The sequence below is a fragment of the Syngnathoides biaculeatus genome, chromosome 4 (genome assembly GCF_019802595.1).
Source record: "Syngnathoides biaculeatus isolate LvHL_M chromosome 4, ASM1980259v1, whole genome shotgun sequence".
NCBI classification, from domain to species: Eukaryota; Metazoa; Chordata; class Actinopteri; order Syngnathiformes; family Syngnathidae; genus Syngnathoides; species Syngnathoides biaculeatus.
In genome coordinates this window covers 23488084-23515837 of record NC_084643.1, presented here as the reverse complement: position 1 = coordinate 23515837, position 27754 = coordinate 23488084, and the positions used below count along the sequence as shown (strand labels likewise).

Genomic DNA, 27754 nt, shown 5'->3' with positions numbered 1-27754 from the left:
CTCGGCGATTTCATGCTCAGACCTCCCACTGCTGTAGCGCACAATCACTTCAAGTCAGCTGTGGTGTTTTAGGGGCTTTATGCTAGCAGATGACTCAGGCTTAGTCATAGGCCAGTCAAACCACCACAGTGCCCAGAATGGACTCGTGTTGTCAGTCATGCCTCCTACCTTTCCTGTGTGTTGCTGAGAAAAGGAGAATGGCAGAGACGCAGAAACGAGAATTTGAGAAAAACTGACAGGAGAGCAGCTTGCGTAAGTGACGGTCGGACCAAATAACCTGCTAGGATTCATGTTACAATTACAATCACTGCCAGGCCACAACAGCTTTACTGTAAGTCTGCTTTTTACTCATAAGCAAAATATGCTACTGGTGTGATGCTTTTCATATGTATTGATAAGTATGTATTTTATTTAGTCAGTAATTTATTTTATTTTTTTCTTACTCAGAATGAGACCACCCTTTGTTTCTTATATTTGCTGTTGTTCTGAATTGTTCTATGTTTGATATTTTACTTTTCTGCACAAATACCACCTTTTTCCAGCTGTGTGTTTTTTCAAGTTCTCAATGAATAAAGTTCAGTTGAGTTTCTTTTTGGTTTCTCTCTGTATGTTCAGCTGACTTAGTTAGTAATGCAATATGTCGGAGAGGTGATGTCAGGTTAGTGTAAGTCATTTTAAGCCTCGTGGTGTTGGTTCTGTCTTTTGGTTTAACCTCATATTATGTCAACTATTAGCCAAGATTTCTAAAAAGACATGATTCTTTTCTTAAATACCATCATCAATTATAAGAAGATTCTTCTTTCACTTGGATTGGACTTGATCAAAGTACATTCCGTGACACCGTGTGGATAGTTATTTTTGGTGTTGTTCTGTATATTGTCTCTGGTTGTATTTTCTGCTCATGGAAACATACAGTACATTTAGTTCCTTGACAGTTTTAGGATGTGTTCATTAATTAGTTCGGTTCTAGAAATATTTTATTTATTCACATTAGGTGTAACAGTGTTATTATCCTGACTCATGGGCATTTCAAGGCCATAATAATTCAATACAGTTTTGGGGCATTATAGTCGAAGAAAGTGGGACACTAAGGCGTGTGCAGACGGGCAATTCATTTGTCTTAACTAGTTTGTGGTTTAAAGTACATGACTAGGGTACACCTCTGAGAGAGACATTTCTAAATTTTGGGATTAAAAACAATATCGAAACTACAGAGAAAAGCAGAACACGCCCATGAAGGCATGAGCTAAATGCCATGTCTTATAACTTTATTATTACAGTTTTTCCCCTCTTGTTAGTCCACATTGGATAATGTAAGCAAGTGATTGATCCTTCATTCGGTCTGAATGCAGTGCTGACTCTAAAAAGAGGACTTTGGAGCGCCGGGGAAGTACTCCGAGATGATGGTTGAGCCTGAACTGCTGTGTCACTGCAGCTTTGTGAGTGAGGCAGAACCGTTGTTTGAATGAAAGTGCAATTTTTTGAGTGTGCATGCGGTGGGTGTTGCCCACTGAATGGTGGAGGCGAATGTGTTGGTTGATGACGCCGATGATGCAACTACAGTATGTCATCAACATGTGCTTCCTACTTCGCCTGCCCACTGCCTTTCCTGTCGCTCATTGGCCCTCCCTGGTCACGTGACCCATGCTCCACTTCTGTCCTTCCCATGGAAGGCTCAGGCTGTGCCGTTTCGCTATGGGGATGACGCTCATCTGTTTTGTGTGTATGCATAAATATACAGGCGGCAACAGAGAGGCAGACAACGTACAATCGTCAGAACCGGAGAAAGCGGCAGTCAGCTTGAATGAGAAAATGGCTCGGGGACGTAAACGGAGAGGGAGCCAGACAGAGAAGTCTGTAGAAAATGACGGAGCGAGGAGGTTAAGAGGGACAGAGAAAGACCAAAGTAGGAGAGAAACTCAGTCTCGTCAAAGAACGGCAAAGTCTGCAAATGGTCAGTAATGTAAGAGAATTACGGCATACTAAGCTGCAGCTTGCAGTGCTCTGTTTTGGAGGAGGCAGCCATGTTTTTCCCTTTCTCCTTCACCTGGCTGTGGACATGTGCCGAACCCCAGCGACTATTGAGAAGAGGAGCGACTACACAAGACCAATCAGCCAGCAAGTAGGCGAGAGGAAGTGGAGGACGGTGATAACGACAGCGATGGTAGAACGGTGGTGAGGAGCCAACAACGGGCAGTGTGATCTTGGCCTGGCGGAGCCTCACGGACAGGAAAAGATGACGCGGCTCGTGCACTTGCAAATCCAACGGGTTTGTAACCGGCAGTCCACATAGAAGCAATGACGAAAATAACCGAGCAACTCATCCTCGTTCTTCTGTCATCTGTCATAAAGCGAGAGGATCTCCATAGAATCCCCACTTTGCGCCGATGCAATCCCTCAGTATTTCCTTGCTCATACCCCCTTTTTTTTTTTATCCTGCTCCTAATCCTCGCCGATCTCAAAGTGTCAACCAATTTTCCCTCTCACCCTTTCCAACGTGTAGTTTTATCTCACATTCCTGTCTTTCATCTTATCTGCGTTCCCATGTTGCAGAAAAGATTGTATCAAAAAAAAATACATTTTCTTCTTCATTCTTTCATTTTTTGGAGGAAGGGTTAGCAAGTCCGACAACAACCTCACTCCCACTTGGGCAGCTGTACTTCAGGATCGACTGCAAGTTTCACGTGCGGAACTAGCGTAGATGGCAGAACCAGTCTTGGTCACCACGTCCCTCGCCATGGGCTCTGGTGAAAGAGGATATCGTTGGAAATAAATCGGTTTCAGGAGGCATACTCGAGCAATGCAATGTTGCTTTTTCCTGTGGTTTCCACTGATGGGTGAATGTGTGTGTCCAAGAGGCAATGCATGAAATCAGACAAAAAAAAACAGTCTTATGCAGGTTTGAAAAGGGCAAACCGAATAGCTTAGCTAAAGCTTTCTGTGTGAGAAATGAGATTCGATTGCTTGGAGCTGAAGGCGACCACTGCTGCTGTTTCCTCGTGACTGTAGCCCACAGCGCTTTCTGTTTCTGTTCACTGCACGCTCCTCCATTCCATCGTACGTGCCCACTGTGGCTCAGATAATGGCCCCTCGCTCTGAACACACTGGAGAGAGTGAGAGAGAGCGAGAGAGAGAGAGAGAGAGAGAGAGAGAGAGAGAGAGAGATGGAGGTAAAAACTGCATGAGACGAAAGGGAGTAGAGTGAAGGCAAGAGAGAGAGGAGCGGTAGGGGGAGGGTGTGACTAAGAAGCCAACTGCATGTGCAGCCGAGAGAAAGAAAGAGGATATTGAAAAAGGGAAGGGAGGAGCAGACAGAGATAATGAGAAAAGAAGAGGGAGCGAACAGAAAGTGGCAGCCATAAGGGGAAGCAAAGAGAATGACGAAGGCATGCGGTGTGTTAGGGGGAGGTGTGTATGATTGGCCGTGTGTGAATGCACGCATGTGGATTTTGGTGTTCACTCTGTCTGATGGGATAAAATAAGGAGGAATACAGCATCACGCTTTATGGTTGTTTGTGTGCGGTTTTCACACTTCAGTATTGCTCATGCTCCTCCCTGCTGACTCTTCTGCTTTCTGCCCTACATCCAGTATCTCTGTCTGGACATCTAGCAGCACGTAAGTTGTCCTTGAGTTCTCTTCATATTGTCAGGATTTCTGCTTCATGGTCCTTCTGGGCAGCATGCCAACCTAGGAACGGGCGAGGGGAGGGGGACAAGAAGGAGGATGGGAAGTGTTGTGAATCAGGGGTTTAGGTTCAGCTGTCTCCTCAGTGGCTGAAGCCCCTTAGCAACACCACTCTTTATATGCTTTGTCTCCTCCCTCTTTCAGTTTCATTGTCAGTGTCAATTGAACTGAAGAGTTGCGTCGGATTTAAAGGGCTCCTGAGGTATTTTCCCTCCTCTCATACACTTTTGGAAGCTTGCCAGGAAGTGTGTGCGTTTGTTTGACATAGAGGGAAGGTTCGGCCATAGTGTAAATATTACATCAAATGTCACATTGCCTGTAAGGTGTGAGCCACTCTGATAGTGTCAGTCATGAATTCCCAGCAGTGACAATCAGTCACGTCGAATAAAAGCTGAACTGTCACGGTGTATTGCACCATAGTTGGAAGATGTTGCTCAAACATAGTCTGTTTTTTCTGGTCCATTTCGACTTACGCTTCCCACATTGCATTTGCATAATGAAACTGTGAGAAAAAGCGGACAGGAGTGTTTTGGTGAGCAGTAGTGTGTGTGTGATAGTGGGATGTTGCAGTCAATCTGTTTCAACACACTGCAGTTCTCATAACAGCCGCACACGGCCCCCACCCCCTTCCTCTTTCCCGTCTGATGCCGCTGATAGTGCAGACGTGGGGCCTCTCGCGTAATGCCTGCCTGCTGTTCACTGCCACCCCCGCCAACCCGCTCTTTTCTAACCCCAAACCACCTCTAAGCACTGCTATTACCAGCCCCTGGGATCCTCATTCAATTCACAGCACAGAAGGTGACTTCAAAAGATCCGAACAATATTGCCTCTCTGATAATTAAACACTTCAAAGGTTCATAATAATATTAATGGAGTGATGGGGCAGGAGATCATTTGACGTTTAGTATACACAGAAAAAGCAACAAGATTTTATATATATATACATACATAATATTTGGCTTGTTTGATTCCTGTGGGTTATACATATATGCAAATTACTCTTTGGTATGCGGATCAATTTCATATCATTAACTTGATACTGTATTTGCAACATTTACCACCTTTGTAAGGAAAACACATTTGCGGGATGAACAGCAGAAGTGAGTATGTCGGATGCACAGCCATGAAATATTTGCCCAATCTTCTTTGCCAGTAACATTCAATCTGGTTTGGTGTTTGGTGAATTGGATAATTGAAGTCTGACCAAACGAGGTATTGACAGATTAACAATATGGTCATTTAACAGTCAGGAGCTCCAATAGTATCAGAAAGTACCCTCCCTGGTCACACTCTATTGTGGGATGGCTTCCAATTCTTCAACCAACATTTGTCCAAAAAGTCTCCCAAAAAGTTGTGTTGTGAACAGCACGTACAAGTTGATTCTACTGAAGTTCAGTTTAAGGTGAGGACATTCAATCAACTCTACTCTCAAATTGTGGCGGTGGCCTTTGATGAGTCCATATCTGTTGGGGATAGCATTATCTTCTTTGAGGATAGAGTTCAGTCCCACACTTTGAGAGATTCGCAGCAACTTCATTTTCCAGAAGACCATCTTGAAGTAGCCCTATCGAACAAGTCCGAAACAGCTCCGGCAAATTAGGAATGCTGATTCTCGGAGCAGATGCTTACAGAGCACTGGAACAGGGCCTACAGCTAGGAGAATGAGAAGAAGATTCAGTGGCAACGGCAAAGTAAGATGCTAAGAACCGGATGGAGATTTGGCACAGATCCACCTCTGCTGCTTATCCCACTAATGCGTATTCCTTATAAATGTGGCACCACTTAAAGGGTAAATTAACAGCCTTTCCAAAGAAATAAGACTTATTGTTATGAAACATTGTTAAAGGTCACATTTTCACCAAAACAACTTTACCTTGGTATTTGAGATGTTATCGTGGATCAATGGTGCCGTCCTAAAAATGTGAACAACACATTCATTTTTTAGCTACAGATTCAGATTTTTCTCTCAAGAGGCCTGAAATGAGGTCATTTGAAAATCTCAAGATTATCCATGTCATGAGCAAAGATCACCACCTACCTCTCCACCGCTCAGCCAGTACTGTCAACATAAACACGTGCACAGTACTCTCACAAGAAGGTCTTCACACTTTTATTCTTTGTCGATGCTAGAGAGTCACTCTTTGGAGATCTAAAGAGACAAAGTATAAGACCTTAAAAACAAAGATATGTAATCTGTTAAACAAATGTTCACTCTTTGTGTGTGTGTGTGTGTGTGGTGTGTGTGTGTGTGTGTGTGTGTGTATTATAATCATCCATTTTCCATCCATTATCTGAGACGCTTATCCTCAGAAGATTCACAACAGTGATAGAGCTTATCCCAGCTATCTTCTGGCAGGTGGCGAGGCACACCCTGAACTGGTTGCCAGCCAATTGCAGGGCACATATAAACCATTTACACACACATTCACACCTACGTACAATTTAGTCTCCAATTAATACATCTTTTTGGGATGTGTTAGGAAACCAGAGTGCTTGGAAAAAACCCTCACAGGTATGGGAAGAACATGCAAACTCCACACAGGCGGGGCCGGGATGTAAACCCCGGTCATCAGAACTGTGGGTAGGGTACACCCTGAATTTGATGTCAGTCTGCACTATGAAGCTGCAACAGCATTGTCTCTTGTGGGAAAGGTTTCAACAAGTTTTAGGACTTTTTTTTTACCAAGTCATACCAAATTCTCTCATCCATGTCTTTGTCAACATTGCTTTGTGCAGTGGTGCACATAAATGCTGGAACACAAAAGGGGAATACCCAAACTGTTTGCCTGTCCAAAATCTCTTGATATGCGGAATCATTCAGATTTTCTTTCAGTGGAGCTCAAGGGATAATATTTTGGACATTTCAACTTTTAGGGAAAAGTTTGGAGATGGCACCTTCCTGTTCCTGTTAGTGCACAAAGAAAGAATTTGGTTCGGATCCAAGGGGTTCAATATGAGGTCAGTCCATCAGATATAACTGCTGGAACTCTTCCGGGAAGGGTGTCCAAATGGTTTAGGAGTGTTTTATGGGGATTTGTGTCCGTTCTTCCAGAAGCACATGTGTGAGGTCACCCACTGATGTTGGACGGGAAGGACCGGCTCTCAGTCTCCTAATTAATCCTACCTATTGGAGATCAGCACTTTGTACACCAGACTCTGTCATCCATGTCTTTATGGACCTTGCTTTGTCGGAAGATGAAGGGCCCAGTTCCAAACTGTTTCCATAAAGTTGGGTGCAAGGTATTGTCCAAAATCTCGTGGTATGCTGAATGATTCAGAAGTACATTAATTGAAACTAAGGGGCCAAGACCTGCTCCTGAAGAGCAACCCATACCATAATCTCCCTCAACCAGACTTTATACGGAGCACAATGCAGACAAACAGGACAGTCTTCCATAAGATGGCTAGATGGATGAGTGTGATTCGAGAACACATCTCCGCTTCTCTAGAGTCCAGTGATGGGGTGCTTCACACCACTACATCAAACGTTTTGCATTGCACCAGGTGATGTATGGCATGGATGTAGCTGCTCAGCCACGGAAACCCATTTCATAAAGCTCTCTCGCACACTATTCTTGAGCTAATCTGAAGGTCACATCAAGTTTGGATTGACTCTGCATAAAGTAGACGAGCTCTTCGCTGACCCAGCTACGCCGGTTTATGTGATCATAAACGAATAAAGAAACAAATAGATAAATATATGTGTGTGTGTGTGTGTGTGTGTGTGTGTGTGTGTGTGTGTATTTTAGTTTTTTACAAACATTTGTGATAGTACATTGTATATACTACAGGCAGATAGACAGATAGACAGATAGATAGATAGATAGATAGATAGATAGATAGATAGATAGATAGATAGATAGATAGATAGATAGATAGATAGATAGATAGATAGATAGATAGATAGATAGATAGATAGATAGATAGATAGATAGATAGATAGATAGATAGATAGACAGACAGACAGACAGACAGACAGACAGACAGACAGACAGACAGACAGACAGACAGACAGACAGACAGACAGACAGACAGACAGACAGACAGACAGACAGACAGACAGACAGATAGATAGATAGATAGATAGATAGATATAGATAGATAGATAGATAGATAGATAGATAGATAGATAGATAGATAGATAGATAGATAGATAGATAGATAGATAGATAGATAGATAGATAGATAGATAGATAGATAGATAGATAGATAGATAGATAGATAGATAGATAGATAGACAGACAGACAGACAGACAGACAGACAGACAGACAGACAGACAGACAGACAGACAGACAGACAGACAGACAGACAGACAGACAGACAGACAGACAGATAGATAGATAGATAGATAGATAGATAGATAGATAGATAGATAGATAGATAGATAGATAGATAGATAGATAGATATGGCTGCAATCTTCTTTGGGTCAGGACACCCATCTCCTGATATACAGTGACTGAACAGACCTTATTAAATGGGCCAGTACTCCATACTCCCGGAGCACTCCCTCCCCATAAGACTTCCCAGGGTCCAAGGTCAAACGCCTTCTCCAAGTCCACAAAACATATGTCGACAGGCCGATCAAACTCCTATGCACCCTCGAGGACCCTGCTGAGGTTATGGAACTGCTCCACTGTTCCATGGCTTCTGGAGTTGAAACACACACTTCTTAAATGGGGGATCACCACCCCGGTCTGGCACTCCACAGGTAGTGCGACATCCACGTGATATTGCCCAGGCAACATCAATTGTCAACGACTTGAACAATCAAATGCAAGCTTTATGTGTAGATAATAAAAACGAAAATAGTTTTCTCAGAGCATTTGATACCCAATTTAGCTATATCACTACATGAAAATCTGTCTGTCAGTGTCCATTAAAATGGAGTACTATTCTCCCTTATTGGATAGAATTAGATTTTTTTTAGAGCTCTTGTAATGGAACATATTAATAAATTCAGTTTAACACAGTTCATTGGTGCCATCTTACTTGCTAAGACTGGTTATCCACTGTCTACCATTGTCCTCTACAATCTGGAATTGTCCGCTACTACATGGACTCAGTTAATGATTTCTGTCTTGGCCTTGAATCAGCTATGTTGGTCATTTCTCCCTAGACTCTTTATGATGTTTATGACTAGTTTGCAAGTTGTCTAAAGATAGTATTTTTGTTTTTAATTGAAGTTACATACTCATGCACTGAAATTCCACGTAATGAGTAAATTAGCGAGTAGGCTTTAATATATAATTGCGGTATGGGTTGAGCATGATCATATTTAGCTTTTAGTTTAGGTTTGTCTGTTTGGTTTTGCAAGTTCTCATTTTAGACAGGAAAATGATACAGCAGTTAGACTTGCTCACAGTCATACCTAGGCTTACTGATTATAGATTTGTAATTGATAAAACATTTTGTTTTGATGAGTGCTCAGATGCTGATGTTGTCAAAAAGATTCAATGGATTCTGTAACAAACCTCTCACTTTTCCTACTAAAATAAGACAGATGGTCATCTGACATGGTTCAAAGTTTTCACCGACTTGTTTGGCACTATTCATAAAAAAAACAGTTTCAATCCTGATAACAGGTCGATTCCTGTTATGCAAACGCTCCTCAGTGTGTGTTGACATCTCCCTCTACTATGGGTTAATTTATAACAGAGTGTTTTGCATTCTGCAATAGATTGTCCCCTTTATACACAATGCTTGCATTATCTGTAGAATACCTCTTGGGCCATTTCTCCTTTAAAGGAATACTCCATAACTCACCTGGTAAACTATTTAATCTGACTTTACAGAACTGGGTGTGCGTTTGTATATTTGTGAATGGTAGGAATGAAACATGGATGAGAGGAAAAAATGGAAAGGATATACTGTTATTTGTCGTTTTTTTATGATTTGGGAATGCACATAAGATATAAATATGTTTTAGTGTATATTTTAAAGTAAATCACAAAGAGCAGTGTTTTCTCTGGACGCTCCGGTTTCCTCCCACATCCTAAAAACATGGATTGGTTGGACACTCTAAATTGCCCCTAGGTGTGATTGTGAGTGCGGTTGTTTGTCTCTCTGTACCCTACGATTGGATGACAACCAGTTCATAGTGTACCCTGCCTCCTGCCCGATGACAGGTGGGATAGGTTCCAGCACTCCCATGACCCTTGTGAGGATAAGCTGCTCAGAAAATGGATGGCTGGCTGGATGGATGGATGGATAGATACATGGACAAAGAGCAGTCTACTGTATATGTTTTGTAAAGTAACGAAAAGTAACTTTCTTGAAAACTCATCATTACTCTTGTTTATTTTTTTTCTCTTAGACTGTTCACGAAGTCACTTCATTGGATGGCCCCAGAGGCGGAGGCCAGATGGAAATTGGGTCACATGACCGCCTCCAGGAAGGCGTGCTGAGTCTGGACCTGTCCAATGGGTTGAATTGCTACCCCAAGGTTGATGAGGCATCCATAGAAACAGAGCAGAAGACAGAAGCAGGTGTACCGCCAAGGCAGTGCTGGGCGCCAACACATGGCAAAGAGAGAGCGCAACAATTGTTGAAACATAAGAGCAGTTATGCAAACCCGGGTGAACCTGTCCACCATGTGGAAGATACTAACAATCTGGTCACTTTTTCTGCTACTGCTGGTACCTTACCTCCGTCCTCCATCTCTTCTTGCATCCAAGTGCAGCCTGACACGATGCAGCTGTATGAGAAATTCACCCGGGAAATGGGTGAGGGTGGGGATCGGGTCAGACACTCTGCAGTGGCTCCTGACACAAGTCACCAACCTGCAGAAGACGTGAAAACCCTGCAGACAGCACTGAAACATGCAAAACATGGTCACAAGCCTCCTAACTGCGATTGTGATGGCCCTGATTGTCCGGACTACCTTGAATGGCTGGAGAAAAAAATTAAGTTGGCAACCAGTGAGAAACAAGATACCAGCAAAAGGACTGATTTCCCACATTTAGAGCCTAATATTCAACATCAGCAGAATCAACCCTTTCTCCAAGTAAACGGTGGGCAGCACCACGTGACTTCTTCGTACCCCCAGCAACAGCAAGAAACAAAAGCCCCTCATGCTGGCCAAGTACCCTGCTCAAAACTTCCCCCCATTCCATGCTCTCCCCAGGTGCTCTCTATAGCCAAGGAAAGGAACGTCAGTCTTCAAACAGCTATTGCCATAGAAGCCCTTACACAATTATCCGGGTCTGGGACTCAAGGTGCTGGTCCTTCAACCCAAGCCTTCGTTAACGATAACCTCCATCATCACCAACAAACCCAAAATCTCTCATCTCCACTTCCACATTGCACTAACATGATTCCATCCACTGCAGTCACGAGTCCATTGTCACGGTCTCAGTCCGTCCCTCCAGGATTACTCACTGACCAGCAGGCAACTGTGTCCTGTGAGCACCACAGGCCCCATTCACAGGGCCATCCCCCTCATGCTTCTACCTCTCCCTTCCTAAACCGGGGAAATCCTCAAAATTTTGGCCGGAGTCCACAGCGGTGGGTCCAGGCCACATACGGAGGGTCTGATGAGCACCTGTCCCGCTATCCTGGTGCACCTCACAGTAGGTCAGACCCAGTGTCAGAGCTCAAACAGCTGTTAGGTGCCACCAGTGGAAAGTTGAGAAATGCATCTTTCAAGCTTCCATCCACACAGATGCTCAGTGAAAATGGAGACATGCAGGTACAGAGCCAGCCATCTTTGCCCAGGATAAAGCAAGAGGCAGACTTGAGCGATCATTCTGCTTCCGTGGGACATTGCAATATGGATCACGGCCAGTTGCAGGCTCGTTACTACCCTGGTACTTCCACATCACCTGGTCAAGCAGCCATTAGACACTCAACTCAGGCAGCTCTGCAACAGCACCTTCATTACAAGAGGAACCTCTTCTCTAATCATTCCCCTGGCTTTAGCGCACCAGTCCCTGTAGCTTATCAAAACATCAAAAAGTGGTGGCCACAGATGGAAGCCAATGGCTTCAATCATCTGAGCATAAAGCAAGAGCCCAAGGACCCCAAGAGGAAAAAAATAAGCCAAGGATCTCCCATCATCAAAGCTGTAAGTGGGATGTTCCCAGGCCCTCTCCTTCCTAAACCCAAACAGATTATAATCAAGAAGACCAAGCAAAAAGCCTCTGTGCCAACTTTCATGCCCAAGAGACAGATAACTCTGGAAAAACCATCAGTACATATGACAAGCCGAGCCAATACCCCGAATAACGTACAGCCAGGTTCACTGCCCCTATTGCCCTCCCACAGCAACTCCACTCAGGCGACTGTTGCAGGCCTCCCTGCCCCAGCCCAATCTCAGGTATCAATTTCCAACCTCTCAATGGCTCCCTCTTCCACAAATTCTGCTTTGCCATCAAATGATCCCACTTCCATTGGCTTTGTGCCCCCATCAATGGCCCTTGCACCCCATGCTAAATCAGTTGAAGTGGGTGATTTATCTATTCTTAATGCTAGCACTGCCTCAGCTCTGACCTCCAAATCGCCACCAAACACCTCACAGTTACCAGGTCTCATGAACATAAACCCTAAATATGAAGAACTTATCCTGCAGTTTGAAGCAGAATTCGGGGACTCAGTTACAGACACACCTTCCGGCAAAGCCATGTCTGAGACAGCTACATCTTCTCATGTAATGAATCAGTCCTCGACCGGTGCGCAGAAATTTACATCTACCACCCAGAGTCAGTTATCATTCAGTCACATTTCTGAGTCCAGCTCCACAACTCATACAAACAAAAAAGAGATGGATGCCAATAAAAATGAGTCTGAAACCCAAAGCAAATTTACCTCAAATGAAGCATCCACGGTGACTCCCATACAGGAGCAGCAGGAGCCCGAGTCCACCATCCCTCAACATCAGGAGTCCCCACTTGATAACTATCCAGAACATAGTCCGATAGAGGAAACGTTCAACATGCCATGTTCTCCCATGCCTAAACGAATGAAAATTGAAACCACAGGAGATATAGCTGTTCTTTCCACCACTTGCTACTCTGAGGAGGACACACCAACTAAGGATGGTCTACCGCACTCTCCATCTTTGAAAGGGTTCTTAGAGTCCCCCCTGAACTATTTAGATACCCCTACGAGGAACTTGTTGGATACACCTTCTAAAGATCTGCAAGCAGAATTCCCCACCTGCACCTGTGTTGGTAAGCCAGTTTATGCCAATATTTGTACATATTTGTTGTGGGGTATCATTTATATATCCCATAGCAAAACTTAAAGTCACTCAACTAGGAATTTAGCTTAAAACTTCAGCTTCTGAGTTTTATCCCCCAGTTAAATTAAATTATTAAATATTCTCTATACTGCAGAATGGGGCAATATATCGCTGATTGGCACTAATGGTAACGGTGATCGAATTATAATGTGCAGTATTTCCTGAAAATAGTAGCTTCCACTCTAAAAGATTGAAAGGCTGTGTTGTCCACTTTAAAAAAAAAAAAAATCATCACCTTCGGATATTCCCCCCACCTCGCTCAGGAAATATACTTACTATTACTTATTCATTCATCCATTTTCCGTACCGCTAATCCTCACTAGGTTCGCAGACATTCTGGAACTTATCCCAACCAACTTTGGGTGAGAGGCGGGGTACACCCTCAACTGGTACCTAGCCAAACGCAGGGCACATATAAACATACAAACAATTCGCACTCACGTAATCTTCAAGCAAATTATCAGGCATATTTTTGTGGTATGGGAGGGAATTGGAGTACCCGAGGAAAACCCACGAATGCACTGGGAGAACATGCAAACTCCACACAGGTAAGGCTGGATTTGAACCCAGGTCTTAAGAAGTACTACCTAAGAACCTAAGCAGATGTGTGATCCAGTCGTCCACCTTTCCCCTCAAACTTTTATTTCTTAAAATCACATCCTGCATAGCGATAAACTATTTTCTTGTTTAGAACCATTTTCAAACAAATATAAATAAATTGTAATTTAAAGTTATCATTTCTTCGATCAAAACATTATTATTTATTTATTTTTGCATTAATTATAAAAGGGCATGAACAGCACGGTGGCTCAGCTGGAAAGCATTGCCCTCACAATTTTGTGGTACTGAGTTCGATCGCAGACCCGCTAGTGTAGAATTTGCATGTTCTCCCTGTGCCTGTGTGTGTTTTCTCCGAGCACTCAGGTTTTCTCACTCATCCCAAAAACATGCAACATTAATTGGACACTCTAAATTGTCCCGAGGTGTGATTGTGAGTGGGGCTGTTTGCCTTGATGTGCCCTGCGATTGGCTGGCAACCACTTCAGGGTGTACCCCGCCTCCTGACCGTTGACAGCTGGGATAAAATTTTAAACTAAAATGAAGATATCTCAAGTGGAGATGAATACTGTATTTTCTTAATTTGACTTTCCTAAAACCATCCTCTTTTTGGGTGCACTCTCATTCCCCTTTGACCACCTTCGCCATGGTTTTCAACTACGTGACTCAAGATGTAGCCACGTACAAATCAGATGGTACTACTGCTGCCATATGTCACACACCGCCTACACTGAGCAAAACTTGCAAGAACCCTTTACGAAGAAACGTTATGGTCGCTATGGTTGCATTACACTATAGGCACCTTTTCACAGTTGCAAATTGGACGGTAGTCATAACGAACATGCTAACCTTATTTGAGAAAGGTGCATTAACATTAATGACCCTAATTTGCGCTGCATTAATTTTACCTTGCCTGAGTTCGTATGTGGATTCATACTGAGTGCCTTTGGTGAATAGAAAGATCCGTGTTACAACAAATAAACGCTACAATACCCATTTTGCATTTCGGGCTGAAATGCTCCAAAACGTTCACCATTTTCTGTCTTTTTCATGTTTTTTCTTCTCTAATTGTCGTCGACATCTGCTTGTGACGTTAAACAAATAGCTTTGCTTCCCTCCCTTCCCTTACTCCCTCCACATAGGTGGCGTAAGTGCACATTAATGCTTGTGTGTCCAACCCAGTGCAGTTCAACTATTGGAAACAGTTCAAAATCAGTGAATTGTGTTTTTCATAGTTTTTACAAGGCGCAAAATGTGTATTTGGACTGACAAATAATCTGGTGAATCTGCCTATTTCGAGCCCTGCTAGCTGCATTATTGGCTTTTTTATTAAGCGTCAAGACAAGCAAAAAAACCCAACAAGAGAACACCTCACTCAAATGAGACTGTCTTAGTATCCCATAAATATAGGATAGACCGCAGAATTAACGTAGAAGGTCTTCTGGAGAATGCAAGTGTTTCCTAGAAGATTTTGCCCTGAGCCACGCCTCGCTGCCTCTCTGCGGACAAAGTGACCTCATTTTGCCACCGAACTTGAGAGACACAATCATTACTTACCTACTCAGCTGATTACTAACAATATGATAACCAGTAAGCCATAAATCTGTGAGTGGCACTCAGTTTACATGCTGATTTTGTTCCACTCACTGTTTGCTTTATTTGCACTTCTCCACAACTGTGCTGCTGGTAATATTACAAGTGAAGGAATGAACTGTTCATTCCAGTTGTACAGCTCAAAGATATTAGCTACACTCCACAGTGCATTTTCAATATAATTGTGATTGAGTATCTTTTTTCTTTTCTTTTTCTTAGAACAAGTCCTGGAGAAAGATGAAGGGCCTTACTACAATCACTTGGGATCTGGACCGACTGTGGCTTCCATAAGAGACCTAATGGAGACACGGTTGGTCTTCTCTTTGTTATCTTACTTCTGCATGCTCTCAGTCTCCTTTCCCTCACGTCGTCCTCCTCCTCCTCCTGCGCCTCCTCACATTTTGTCCTTAGGGAACCCATGACCCAGAATCCAACAGGGGGAACAGGAATTATCACCATCATCATCGTCATCATCATCATCATATCACAGGCTAAGCAAGAGGCAACAGCATATAGCTGAGAAGGGGAGAAATAATGAAGAAAGAAGGATAGGTATCAAAACGCAGAGAGAGGGAGAGCAAAGGATGAATGAGGAAAGAAAGCAAAGAAGGTAGAGCTTTTCAATAATTGAAAACTAAATCAATATCATGTCCACCTAGAACAGGGGCAGGCAGCTTTTTTGTTTTTATTATTCTGGTGCTGAATATTTATTTAGCGTCGGCTGTTCATGCAGTTGGCTCATTGATATATACAGTACACATATACAGACGCACACAAAGTATATGTAGTGTTCTGGTCAGGTTCTGTTTCTACTGTATGCGACAACTTAATATATTGTTTTAGGAGCTTGACTGGATTCTCACGTTTCATGCGCAGATCTTTGTGATGAGTGCTGCTGAGGCATCAGTCCCTGGAGAGGACTGACGTCGTGGGGGATGTTGAGTTGGAAACCTTTTATTGTTGTTTGAGAAATGACGTAACTCAGTAAGAGCCCATAGTCCCTGGACGACCTTTGACCCACCCCTGACCCAGGCGGGCCCCATGTGGTGATGGAGCTTACAACCCCTCTCAAAACCCTCAGCCACCTTAGGGTGATGCCCATTCAGTGAGACACCATTGTGCTAACTGTCATGCCAAATCTAGTCAGGTAGAAGTTTTCCCAAAGGCAGGTATCGAACTGTTGGGAGATTTCATATGAGCCACGAGGCAACATCTGACGAGTTCTGATGACCTGAGCCCGTCCCCGCTGCAATTCCTGATCCCAAACTCAGTCCGTAAAAACCCCTCCTGCTACAAATTGACCTTTAGGAATACACACATAGAAGTAGCTTAACTTGAGCAGGATAAGCGGTACACAAAATGTATGGAAGGCACTCATGGAATACATACATACAGACAGACAGACATTATATATGTATAAGCATTTTTTTGTGTCATGTTCAATAATGTTTGAACTGTCATGTGATTTCTGGAAGGCTGGTAATGTCACAAAGGCAAACCTTGCATTGCAGTTGATAGCAAATATAAAGATTATACATTTGTTTGGCTCTGCGCTTTACTGACAAGTAAGTAGTGAGACAAAAATACACATGTAGAAATGCCCGTAAATGGCCAGTAGCTGTGTGTTATTAGGGTTTCATTCAACATTAAGTAGTGAAAGATTCCATGTAGCAATTGCCAAGTTAGCAGACAAATAAATAATGATAAATATAATAAAATCCCTCTCTGTAAAGTCATGCATGAGTTTATTGGGTTTTTTTTGTTGTATTTTTGTAAAATTGTAACACGATAGTGGTGGTAATGAGGGCTGGACTGGGTCACTTAAGTCCAAGGTCCTAAATGCACCACCACTGGTGTCAAGAAGACGTCGCAAATGGGGAAGAGCACCATTACGAGACAAAAGGAGGGTGCTTTGTGGTAGCGGTAAACCGTTAACTGTCCTGTATTTTTAGGGTAATCCAACATTTGAAGTTATTTGTAAGGGCTTGAAATGTCAAAGTGTTTCAGGATCATACGGGCAATTTCAATCACTTTTGGGGAGTGTGAGTTATTTGCAGATTATTGCTAATTGTGGCTGAGATCAGTCCCTACTGCCCATGAAGAGCAGAGGTCCAGTGTAACGACAAATGACTAAAAAGAGAGCAATCCACCACCATGCTGAGACTTGGTTAATTTAGATAATTGCATTATGGTTCTCGTCAAACTGGAGTCCGTGGAAGTCTGTTAAGTCATGTGACCTGAGGTGGCTAATAAAGAGGTTGTAGTTCATCAGGTTTTGGCCACGGTTAAAATTATTTGTCTCCAGCAAACCTGTCTTTCATATCCATTAGGTGTTATTCTCTCTGCCAATTTTATTACCTATCTTACGTCATCTGAATGTGAGTGGAAGGACTATTTATGACTTTCAGACCAAAGTGTAACTTTGCTTCTTCAAAATAATATCCTTTCATTAGCTGTTCAGTAAAGAACTGATAAAAGAGGAGCTTGGCTCCAAGTGACCCAGTCTAAAAAGTTACTGGAAGAGAGAACAGGCGGATGACAAATTTCAGTCAGAAAATAAGTGGCCAGTGTTCAAGCAGTACAATTGCCCTGTGTTGAGATAGTGTCACTTGATATTCTTTCCTAAGCAGTGAAGATTCCCCAAAAGTCCCAAATTGTCAATTTGTGAACAAGTACACATGAAGTAATTCAGAAACACAGAAGCCACGTGGCAAGTCATGTACATACCAGTACCTGCTGTACTTGTGTGAATGTCTACAAAGCCTTGCCAACAGTGACTGTTGAGAGTTTAGGCAAACATAATATACAACCAAAACCATTATACTTTTGGTGGAAGCTTCACTTTTCAAAGATTTTGAAGTACCGCGCTGAATAAAATCAGCACTTTGTTCAGTCCCACGGGAAAATTCCTACCACACATCACCATTGCAACTCGTAAAAATGCATCCACTAAAAATGCGTCCAAAGCCAAAGTGCACCAATCTGCTGATTTTAGCGGTGAAAAATTGCATCCAATCCATTTTCTGAGCCGCTTATCCAAACGAGGGTCGCAGGAGAGCTGGAGCCAATCACAGCTGACATCGGGCAGGAGGCAGGGAACACCTTGAAATGGTTGCCAGCCAATCGCAGGGCACATGGAGAAGACAACAGTCGCACTCACAATCACATTTAGGGGCATTTGGAGTCTCCAATTAATTCAAGTTTTTGGGATGTGGGAGGAAACAGGAGTGGGGAGAACATGCAAACTCCACACAGGCGGGCCGAGATTTGAACCCCACTCCTTAGAACTGTTAAGCCAACGCTCTAGGGCTGTACCACCATGCCACCTGAAAAATTGCAGATAAGAGAAAAAAAAAAAACCTGTCATCGTAAAATGTGCTCCTCCAAACTGTAGTTCCATTCCAAAACGCAAAAGCCCCATATTTGGTTTTTGAACCAGATTGTGAGATTGCCATTTCAAGGACTACTGAAAAGATACTAATGTGGTGGTTTCTTGAATAACTGGGGCAAATGTATGGAAAAGTATTTTTCAAAAATTCTGTATATTTTGAGTTGATTTTTTTGGGTTTGTTTGTTTGTCCTTGTGCGGATAAGCGGCTTGGGAAATGGATGGATGGATGTTTGTTTGGCTGTTTTCCCCCTTCAAAGCCCTCCACCTTGCTATTGTCACTGGGTATTTAGATAGTCATGACTTTGTCCCACTCTGTTTTCTTCTACCCGAACAACTGTCAAACAGTGCAACTTGATGTCGACCAATAAGATTGCGTACTGTGACCAACATTGGCACATGGACTCCCATGTTTGCTGTTGTCAACATACTTGCACGCTGTTGTCAACATTTAATCATGTACACAAACCGGTGTTGACCAAAGCTTTAGAGCATGATTTGACAAAATGCTGGGATGTTTATAGAACTCCATTAGTATTAACACTCACTTGCAAGGCTACATAACTCTTTGTTACTTGCATCTGAGCCGTATAATATTAAAAGTACGTGAACATACCTCAATCAAACCTTGAAAGTCCTCTCACGAGCCCCCATTGATCCTTATTTCATTCTCCTTCCCCCACACAATAACATTGGGCCAATTCATTGTTGTTGTCCTTGCCGTGGTAACAAGTATATCCGGTTGGGTTGACCGGTGACGCATTTTCTGGATCTGCCTCTCCGACAGTGTTTTATTGAAGAAGAAAAAGTCGGGACGGACTGCTATTTGATAACATTTTGGTCTGTCTGACCAAGACACGGCAAGATTTTGTGGCAGCATTCTGACAGTGCAATCGTGAAATTCCCAATTTGATCCAGGCATTTGGGTCTCGGGTGAGCTGGAGCCTATTCCAGCTAACTTCAGGCAAAAGGTGCGGTACACTCTGAACTGTTCCCCAGCCAATTGGAGGGCATTCATGAATATGATTGTTTCAAAGACAGTAATTCACTGAACAGCTCAAGAAAGAAGTCGTATACTCAAGTAGTGGGGTACACACACGCAGACATGGGGAGAACATGCAAACTCCACACACGGAAGTCCGGGAATGAACAGCTGTGCCACATAACATATGTTTTGCTGAACTGTACCAGCACGAGAGGCTATAATTTAGCGACTAATAACCAGTACTGATTAAATGCGTGCAAATTTCTCCGCTGATGAATGAGCCTCAACTGTGACAGCCACAGCTTTATCCTGTCAGGTTGACCCCACGGGAGATTAAAGAAGGACAAAATTTGTTTGCGTTTTCTCAGTTTCGGTGCAGAACAAGTCGGCATCTTGGCTTAGCTAGAACGAATGGTCTGTAATGCTAAGCACCGGCGACGTCAGGGGCGGAGTCAAGGATGTTTCTTCCGCCTTTGGCTCTAAAAGCTGGCACACATCCAGATTTTGCTTGGATTTCAAATATGTTCTTTATTTTCAATTAATGTCCAAAATATATGTAATAACAATATTACTTCACATTGGAGGATGTATTGCACATATGAATTTTGGGAAGAGTCTTCCTTTAAGGGCCCAAACAAATATAACAGCTGGCAAACAAATGAAACTCAAACCCCAATGTCTTTGTTTCAAACGGCAGGAGAAACAAACGTCGAGGGTTGTGTCCAATGGAATGGTCCAGCCTCATCCAAGTCCTGACGGTCCGATCCGTTGCGAAGCTTTGTCTTTGTAATCCAATGCAGGCCTCGGTAACCGATGCAGGCCTCGCTAGCATTAGTTCGTCGTTAGCACCCTCGTCTTCTTCCACGTGGTCCAACACAGGCCTCACTGGCTGGCGTTAGCCTGTTGCTAGCGTCCCAGCAAAGTTCCATGCAGCCACTTAGTATTAGCGGCTAATTCCACCACGCCACGTTACAGCGTCATTTGAGTAGTCCACTTAAACAGCACACTATCACCATTGAACTATCAACAGTGCTTGTCGAACACGTTGCACAATGTTGATAAATGTCCGCTTTTAAGTTTTCTTTCTCTTCAAACAACCACTCGTAGCTCGCACTCTGTCTAGCCTTTTTTTTCCCTCTTTTCTTTTCCGTGTCTACCTCTACGTCACTCCCTGTCCTTCTTAAAAACTGATTAAACAGGAAAATGACAAACAAAAGTATTTCTTTTCACACATTGATGAAACACATTTAAATACAAATCCCTTCAACAGAAAATAAATTCAGCACACACTTTAACAAATATTCCACCACCTTGTGTGAAGAAATCGGATAACCTAATTGCTACTCTATTTATTTTAACTTTTAACAATAGCAATTTTTAACTGGGTTACAACAAGACAAGTAATAAAATTTTAAGAGTGAATAATGGGTCATGGATATGAAAGACACCTTTGCTATCGACAAATAATCCGTGCCTCGGCCAAAACCTGAACTGTAACCAGTTTGACAGCAACCTCAGGTCAGATGACTTAACTGACATTCACAGGCTCCAGTTTGACAATAAGGTAGCATAATGAAATAACAACCATGGCAAGGTAGTAGTTTTGTATTTTTTTTTTGTCATTTGTGATTACAGTCCCCCCAATATTTATGGGGCTTAGGGCACAAGCATATATTAGATGTGAGTAATTGAAACCCCCCAAAATGTATATAATTGTCTACATGAACGTTAACATTGTAAATATACCACAAACTATGATCCCTATAAAGTTAAACACCTTTTCAAATTCATATTACAACAATACCTGTAAAAATAGCTGCCTGCCTATGATTAAAGAAAGATCCAAAGAAAATTCACAAAATTTGAATGTGTACACATCCACATGTGGTGAAGACACTCTAATATGTAATTACTGCTAACAATTCGGCGCCTAGGCTAAACTTCGCTTCTCCTCTCAAAGTAGGCCTTTCAGTCGAGCTGTATCACTTGATTATAGTTCCATGACACCAATCTACTACTTACCTTTTAGAGAGGGCACCACCTTGTGGAATCTCAGGAGCTTTTAGTTGGATAAAAACTGCAAATACTTGAGTTTTTCACCTGACTGTTTTCCACAGGAATAAATGGAAGAAAGTGAATTGTGAATAGTGATTTGCAAGTACGCAGGGATTATTCTAGAATGAGACACAATAAAGGAGTAACTATTGACAACAGGGAGAGGAGTGTGAGTAATTACCCCTTTTACCAGATAGTGAACCCCGCAAGAGGAACACCCCTGCACATAAAGTGTGTCAGAAGAGTTCCAGGACAGGCAGTGCAACAGATATATTTCAAATACAATCTAACAATTGTCTTCTTTTAAGACCACCGTACTACTTTTAAATACAGTGCAGCCACAAGTTGTCATACCACAACTCTTGCCTATTCTCACACACTGAACAAAGCCAAGGCCACAGGATCTGTTTGTAGACATGGTGGTGGATCGTCTGGCCCACACTAAATGGGAAAAGCTGTAATTTGGCTCTAAATGACCTTCTTTGTAACACCAGTCCTGGAATTTTCCGACACACACTTTGTATACTATACTGTACACTTCAGTGTATGTTTAGCTGTACAGGCCAATTGGGAGTTGGATAAGCCAGTCTGGCTTTAAAATTAGAGTGTTTAGAAGTATTAGATAATAAAATAATCCTTTGTGTGTTACTCTTGTCATATGCAGCTATGGGGAGAAAGGAGATGCCATCCGGATAGAGAAAGTGGTCTACACAGGCAGAGAGGGGAAAAGCTCAAGAGGGTGCCCAATCGCTAAGTGGGTAAGTCGCTTTACACGCTGTTCGATGCATTTTGATGGGGTGTTTTTGAAACTACTTTTTCTTATGAAATTATCTGGGACTGGAAGATTTAACAGCCTGGGCTTTATTGGCTTCTCCTGTGCCAATAAACTTTGAAAAGTAAATACAGTGTTACCTCTACTTACGAACGTCTGCAGTAACGAAAAATTCAGGTTACAAAACGCCTATATTGGATATTGTCTCTAGTTCCAAAGGAAAATTCAGGATACAAAAGGAAAAAAATAGGCACCGGATTTGCACTCCCCAAATCCACTGAACGTAAACATCCTGTATCTAGGCTTGTGTGGTGCGATAGAGCTGCCCTCTCGTTGGCTATCGCCGTAGCATCTTCCTGGCATCCCATTAGTCAGGAAGGACATCATTCTTTATACATGATGTTTTTCATTTCCCTTGGACACTCAACTGTCACCGAATCACGCTAGCACTATCACATGCTGTCACAAGCTAGCGCAAGTTTTTGCAAGTTTATTCATTTTTTGTCATCTTTCTTCGACATGGGCCCCAAGCCACCCTGTTGCTACTGTGTAGCTGCCGCGGCTGTTTTTTTTTTTTTTTTTTTTTTTTTTTTTTACCGCGGATGGTTATTCTGACGGGAATGACACGGAGTCTGACGAGCGAGCTCCGGCAGCGACAGCGAGTCGAAGTTCCAGGCGGCGAAGGCTGTTAGCCCAGGACACCGAAGCTAGGCTAAAGGCCAAAGGCCTCCGCCACCACCGAAGCTCGGCTCAAGGCCTCCTCCGCCTGAAAGCTGGGCTCGCGGCCCGCCGCCGGAGCTCGCTCGTCAGGCTCCGCGTCATTCCCGTCCGAAGAACCATCCGCGGCTGCTGTCCCGGAGCTCCCAGGTTCTTTGTTTACACACTTATGTTACGTGTAGGCCTCCGAGTAGTCAGACTCCGTGTAATTCCGCCCGAAGAACCATCCAAATATTCAACATTAATTACAGCCACAGGTTCAAATCTGTATAAATGTATTCCTCCGTCTTCTTGATCAACCGATACTGCTATTACGTCATCTCATGAGGATAAATCCGAGAAATCAGCGCTGGGTATAATGGTGTCCCATGCAATCCAGCATTTGGAATGGCACAGTATGCATCACATATGCCCACGTACATCATGTGACTCGCGAAAATGGCAGCACCCCTGAAAATTCGTAATTGTCCACAAAAATCTTCTCAAAACACTGTTAAATGAGAGAGGATTTAACATCACATTGTCAAAATAGGGTACATATTACATGACCTATTGGACACACTGTTAATGCAAGCACTGGATTTCCCCTTTGAAGGTGACAGGTTTCCGCTCCTGTTATCAATAACCCAGTTAACGTTCCGTACAAAACTGTAACACAAATCGACAGCTCTAAATAAGTTCATGCCACTCGTGTGTATTTATGTTTCAATGTTGGAAGCCTGTCCTTTAAAAGATTAACAATGTATCGCGACTATAGCTTCAAGTGTCAAAGCTAAAAATGTATAACCCCATCAGGTGATTCGACGTGGGAGTGAGAAAGAAAAGCTGTTATGTCTGGTGCGGCATCGTGCAGGCCACCATTGCACCAATGCAGTCATCATCATTCTAATCATGGCATGGGAAGGTGTCCCAAGGTCTATGGCTGACACACTGTACCGCGAGATCAGCAACACCCTCACCAAATTTGGCAATCCTACCAGTAGACGCTGTGGCCTCAATGATGAGTAAGTATCTGGAGGGACTTACAGTATTTGGCAAAAGTACACTTGGGTTGCAATTCAGAAAGACATGTTCCAGTCTTCTTTTGTGTCGTAATCGGACATTTGTGAGGTTAATATTAAGATAATTGTACATGCAACGTACAGTTTTGCACAAGAGTCTTTGGCCACCCCAATTTTTTTATTTTTTAATGGCCTTTTTCCAAATACAATAAGTCATTTTGACATAGTTGAACAGTAAATAGCTGAGGTGGGGGAATCAAGTCGTTTGCCAATTTTATGACTTGGGACTCGCTTGGCTAAATCTTGTAAAAAAAAAAAAAAAAAAAAAAAAAAAGACTCAATTTGACTCAGACTTGTAACATTTTCAAATTGTGTGACAATTGTTTCTGTTGTTAATTTAAAGAAAATTATTTTTTTGGAGTGTGCGCAATACTGACAACAAATCAGCTTGCTATGATGCGGAATACAGAGGCTACATCATGAAGCGTTCACATTACAGAAACTAGTACTATGGACTGAGCTCCCAGTATTGTCACATTTGGATTCAAATGTTCCATTTTTGATGAAATCAGAAAAAAAGAGAACATGCACTGCCAGCTCAAAGAAGAGAAACACAACAAATACGACATCTAACTTTATCCCACACTAAAGTAAGCAACTACTGATTGTGGAAAGTACACGCTACATTTGTTTTGTTATTTTTTTTTATACTTAACTTTCACATGATTCAGTCCATTTCATTTCATTCACTCATTTGTTGTTAATTTAACTTTTAGAACAATTATTTACAACTTTGTAAATACACTTTTTTTTGGAAAGTGATCATTAAAACAATTGCATTATTACTCCAATCCACTGGATGTTGTGACTAAGCAAGATTGTACGACTTGACCTGAATGATGACTTAACTCAACTATCTTGAAAAATAGTGGCCGACTTGAAAATATAGCATTGTTTAAACAATTTTTGTGATATCTAAACATTCGAGTTTTTGGTGGGTTATCAGCTAGAAATGTTATGGAAATGTAAAATAAAGTACCGTGATACTAGGGAATATTTGGGTAATGTTTTATACTCATTCTTGTCTTGATCTTATATATATATGAAATGTGACTGTAGATATGAATTCATTCTGACGATGTGCTCACTGTCGCCCCCTGCAGTCGTACATGTGCATGTCAAGGCAAGGACCCTGACACCTGTGGCGCTTCCTTTTCCTTCGGCTGTTCTTGGAGTATGTACTTTAACGGTTGTAAATACGCCCGAAGCAAAACGCCCCGCAAGTTCCGGCTACAAGGAGAGCGCCCTGAAGAGGTGCTCACATCCGAATCTTATTACTGACTTGAAATCGTTGACTTTTTGTGTGTGTATAAATTTCATGCTGTACTTTCTGTGTCTTCACATTTTTCTTGTCAGGAGGACAAACTCAGGGATCAGTTCCAAAATCTGGCCACCGAGGTGGCCCCATTGTACAAGAGGTTGGCTCCTCAGGCCTACAGTAACCAGGTTGGTTCACAAATACCGATCCAAAAACTAACATTTTGCACTCGTACTCAACTGACATTTGGCACTTGTAGTCAAGAACATGCCAACATTCCCTGTCACATTCCATATTCCATTCCACTGGTGTCAAACTCATGGCGTGAGGGGATGGAACCGGCCTGCCACATCATTTTATGTGGCCCGCGAAAGCAAATCTTGTGCAGTTTGATGCGCATATCTGATAATAGGTGACCATGCACTTACAGCACCTGGGTTCACAGTAGCAATGTTTGATACCACTTTTTTAGAGTGATACAAGTATAACTATTTACCCTAGAGTACTCACCAAAACTGAGTACATACCTAGTACCAATGCCACTAATACTTTATATATATAGAGAGAAATGTGCATATATAAATGCAATTTCAGTTAACCCATTGAAAGCTAATTGTGAACTTGTGACTGACGTGAATGATTATTCGCCAATGTGTCAAACTGCGGTGCTGGCGAGATGGACTCACTTGATGTCAGCGTTTTTTTTTTTTTTTTTTTGCATTAGATAACGGCAGCCTTCATCGGTAGCCACTAACCATTAAATAAGGCTTGTATCAGCCCGATAACGATACTGGATACTCGCCCATCCCTAATGCAACCGTCATAATTCCCAGAGAAACCATAAGTACAATGTGGCCTGTGACAAAAAAATGAGTTGAACACTTACAGTACATGTTAACGGGTAAATGTTCTGGCAGATCATTTGGAAACAGACGTGCTCTCACTAGTCCAATAGTTCCAGACTCCGATATCCTCCCACTTCTGAAAAACGTGTGGTAGGTTGACTGAAGACTCTAAATTGTCCCGTCGGTGTGAATGTGCATCCAAATGGTTGTTTGTTTCTATGTGCCCTGCGCTTGGCTGGTGACCAGTTCAGGGTGTACCCCACCTGTCACCCAGATATAGTTGGGATAGGCTCCTGCACTCCAGCAGCCCTTGTTAGGAGAAGCAGATGGATAGATAGCTGGAAAGCTGACACTGCCCACTTTTTGTTTTTCTTTACTTTTACACTTAGGTACAGGCAAAGTGCAATGCATTTCCACAACACTGCATACTTTGATTGTTAAACGCCTGTAAAAGCTCCTGGACAATAACCAAATTTGATCTTAAAACAATCGCCTATAGTTTTTGATATTTTAATATGATGCTACCGAGCGTGCTGGATTGAGAGCCATGTCAAGACCAGATCATCTACTTCAGTGGTTTGACACAGTATTGGTGGTCATACCGGCCACATCTTGCAAGCATCTCAGATAACCTTACAAAGTTGAGTGCAGTACGCTTTTGCAAACTTTGGAGCATCAAATGACATCAAAATGTTTCCCATTTTATTTGTTCATGTTCAAAATTTTCCATTTATTAGCCTCATTTTTACCTCAAATTCTAGAGGACACTTTGAAATCCTTCATCAGACAATGTTCTTCTTGATGGCACTGTGATATACAAAAATGAAACCATAATATATATATATATATATATATATTTTTTTTTTTTTTGCAGTTTTCATGTAATCTCTGTTCTATCCACCAGTGTCAATCAGAGACAAAGGCTTCCGACTGCAGGCTGGGTTTGAAGGCGGGGAGACCATTCGCTGGAGTCACCGCTTGCCTGGACTTTTGCGCCCACGCCCATAAGGACCAACACAACCTGTACAATGGCTGCACAGTGGTATGGTCTCTAATAATATGGGACGGGATTACAATGAAATGTTTAAGGTGCGAGCCTGGCAGATTCTCAATAAATTGTGCTTTTTTTCTCTCTCTCTCTTTTCATTCGCTTTTAGGTGTGCACTTTGACCAAGGAGGACAACCGCATGGTGGGGGAGATTCCACAGGACGAACAGCTCCATGTGTTGCCCCTCTACAAAGTCTCCACCACTGACGAATTCGGCAGCGAGGAGGGCCAGCGCCTCAAGATGAAGACGGGAGCCATTCAGGTGCTTCAGGCTTTCCGCCGAGAAGTACGCACGTTACCCGAACCGGCCAAGTCTTGTCGACAGCGCCGCTTAGATGCAAAGAAAGCTGCATCAGAGAAGAAGAAAAGTAAACTCCAGCAGCAGGCAGTAGAAACACCAGAGAAGAAGACAATGATCAAGGCTGGTGTATGTTTCAGTGAGTCTCCTCAACACCCTGGCAATAAAGGTTAGTCTTGTTTCATTTACAAACATGCGTTGCATTTACGTGAAAGTTTTTGTTTCAGCTTCATTTTTACTGCTAGACTCAA

At 42.6% G+C, this 27754-nt stretch overlaps 1 protein-coding gene across 4 annotated transcripts in view; it reads left to right on the top strand.

The window, feature by feature from the left end:
* Positions 1-27754, top strand: part of tet3 (tet methylcytosine dioxygenase 3) — a 43443-nt gene that overhangs the window by 9680 nt on the left and 6009 nt on the right. Inside the window, exons 1-9 of one of the 4 annotated variants that reach the window (XM_061817730.1) lie at positions 1676-2269; positions 10001-12854; positions 15296-15386; positions 22169-22262; positions 23789-23997; positions 25158-25308; positions 25411-25500; positions 27062-27199; positions 27315-27672. In XM_061817730.1, coding sequence (XP_061673714.1) covers positions 2237-2269; positions 10001-12854; positions 15296-15386; positions 22169-22262; positions 23789-23997; positions 25158-25308; positions 25411-25500; positions 27062-27199; positions 27315-27672 — 4018 coding nt within the window. In that variant the 5' untranslated portion in view covers positions 1676-2236. Of the gene's footprint in view, positions 1-1675; positions 3617-10000; positions 12855-15295; positions 15387-22168; positions 22263-23788; positions 23998-25157; positions 25309-25410; positions 25501-27061; positions 27200-27314; positions 27673-27754 lie in introns of those variants that run through there. The other 3 variants (XM_061817733.1, XM_061817731.1, XM_061817734.1) reach the window with 3 other exon arrangements.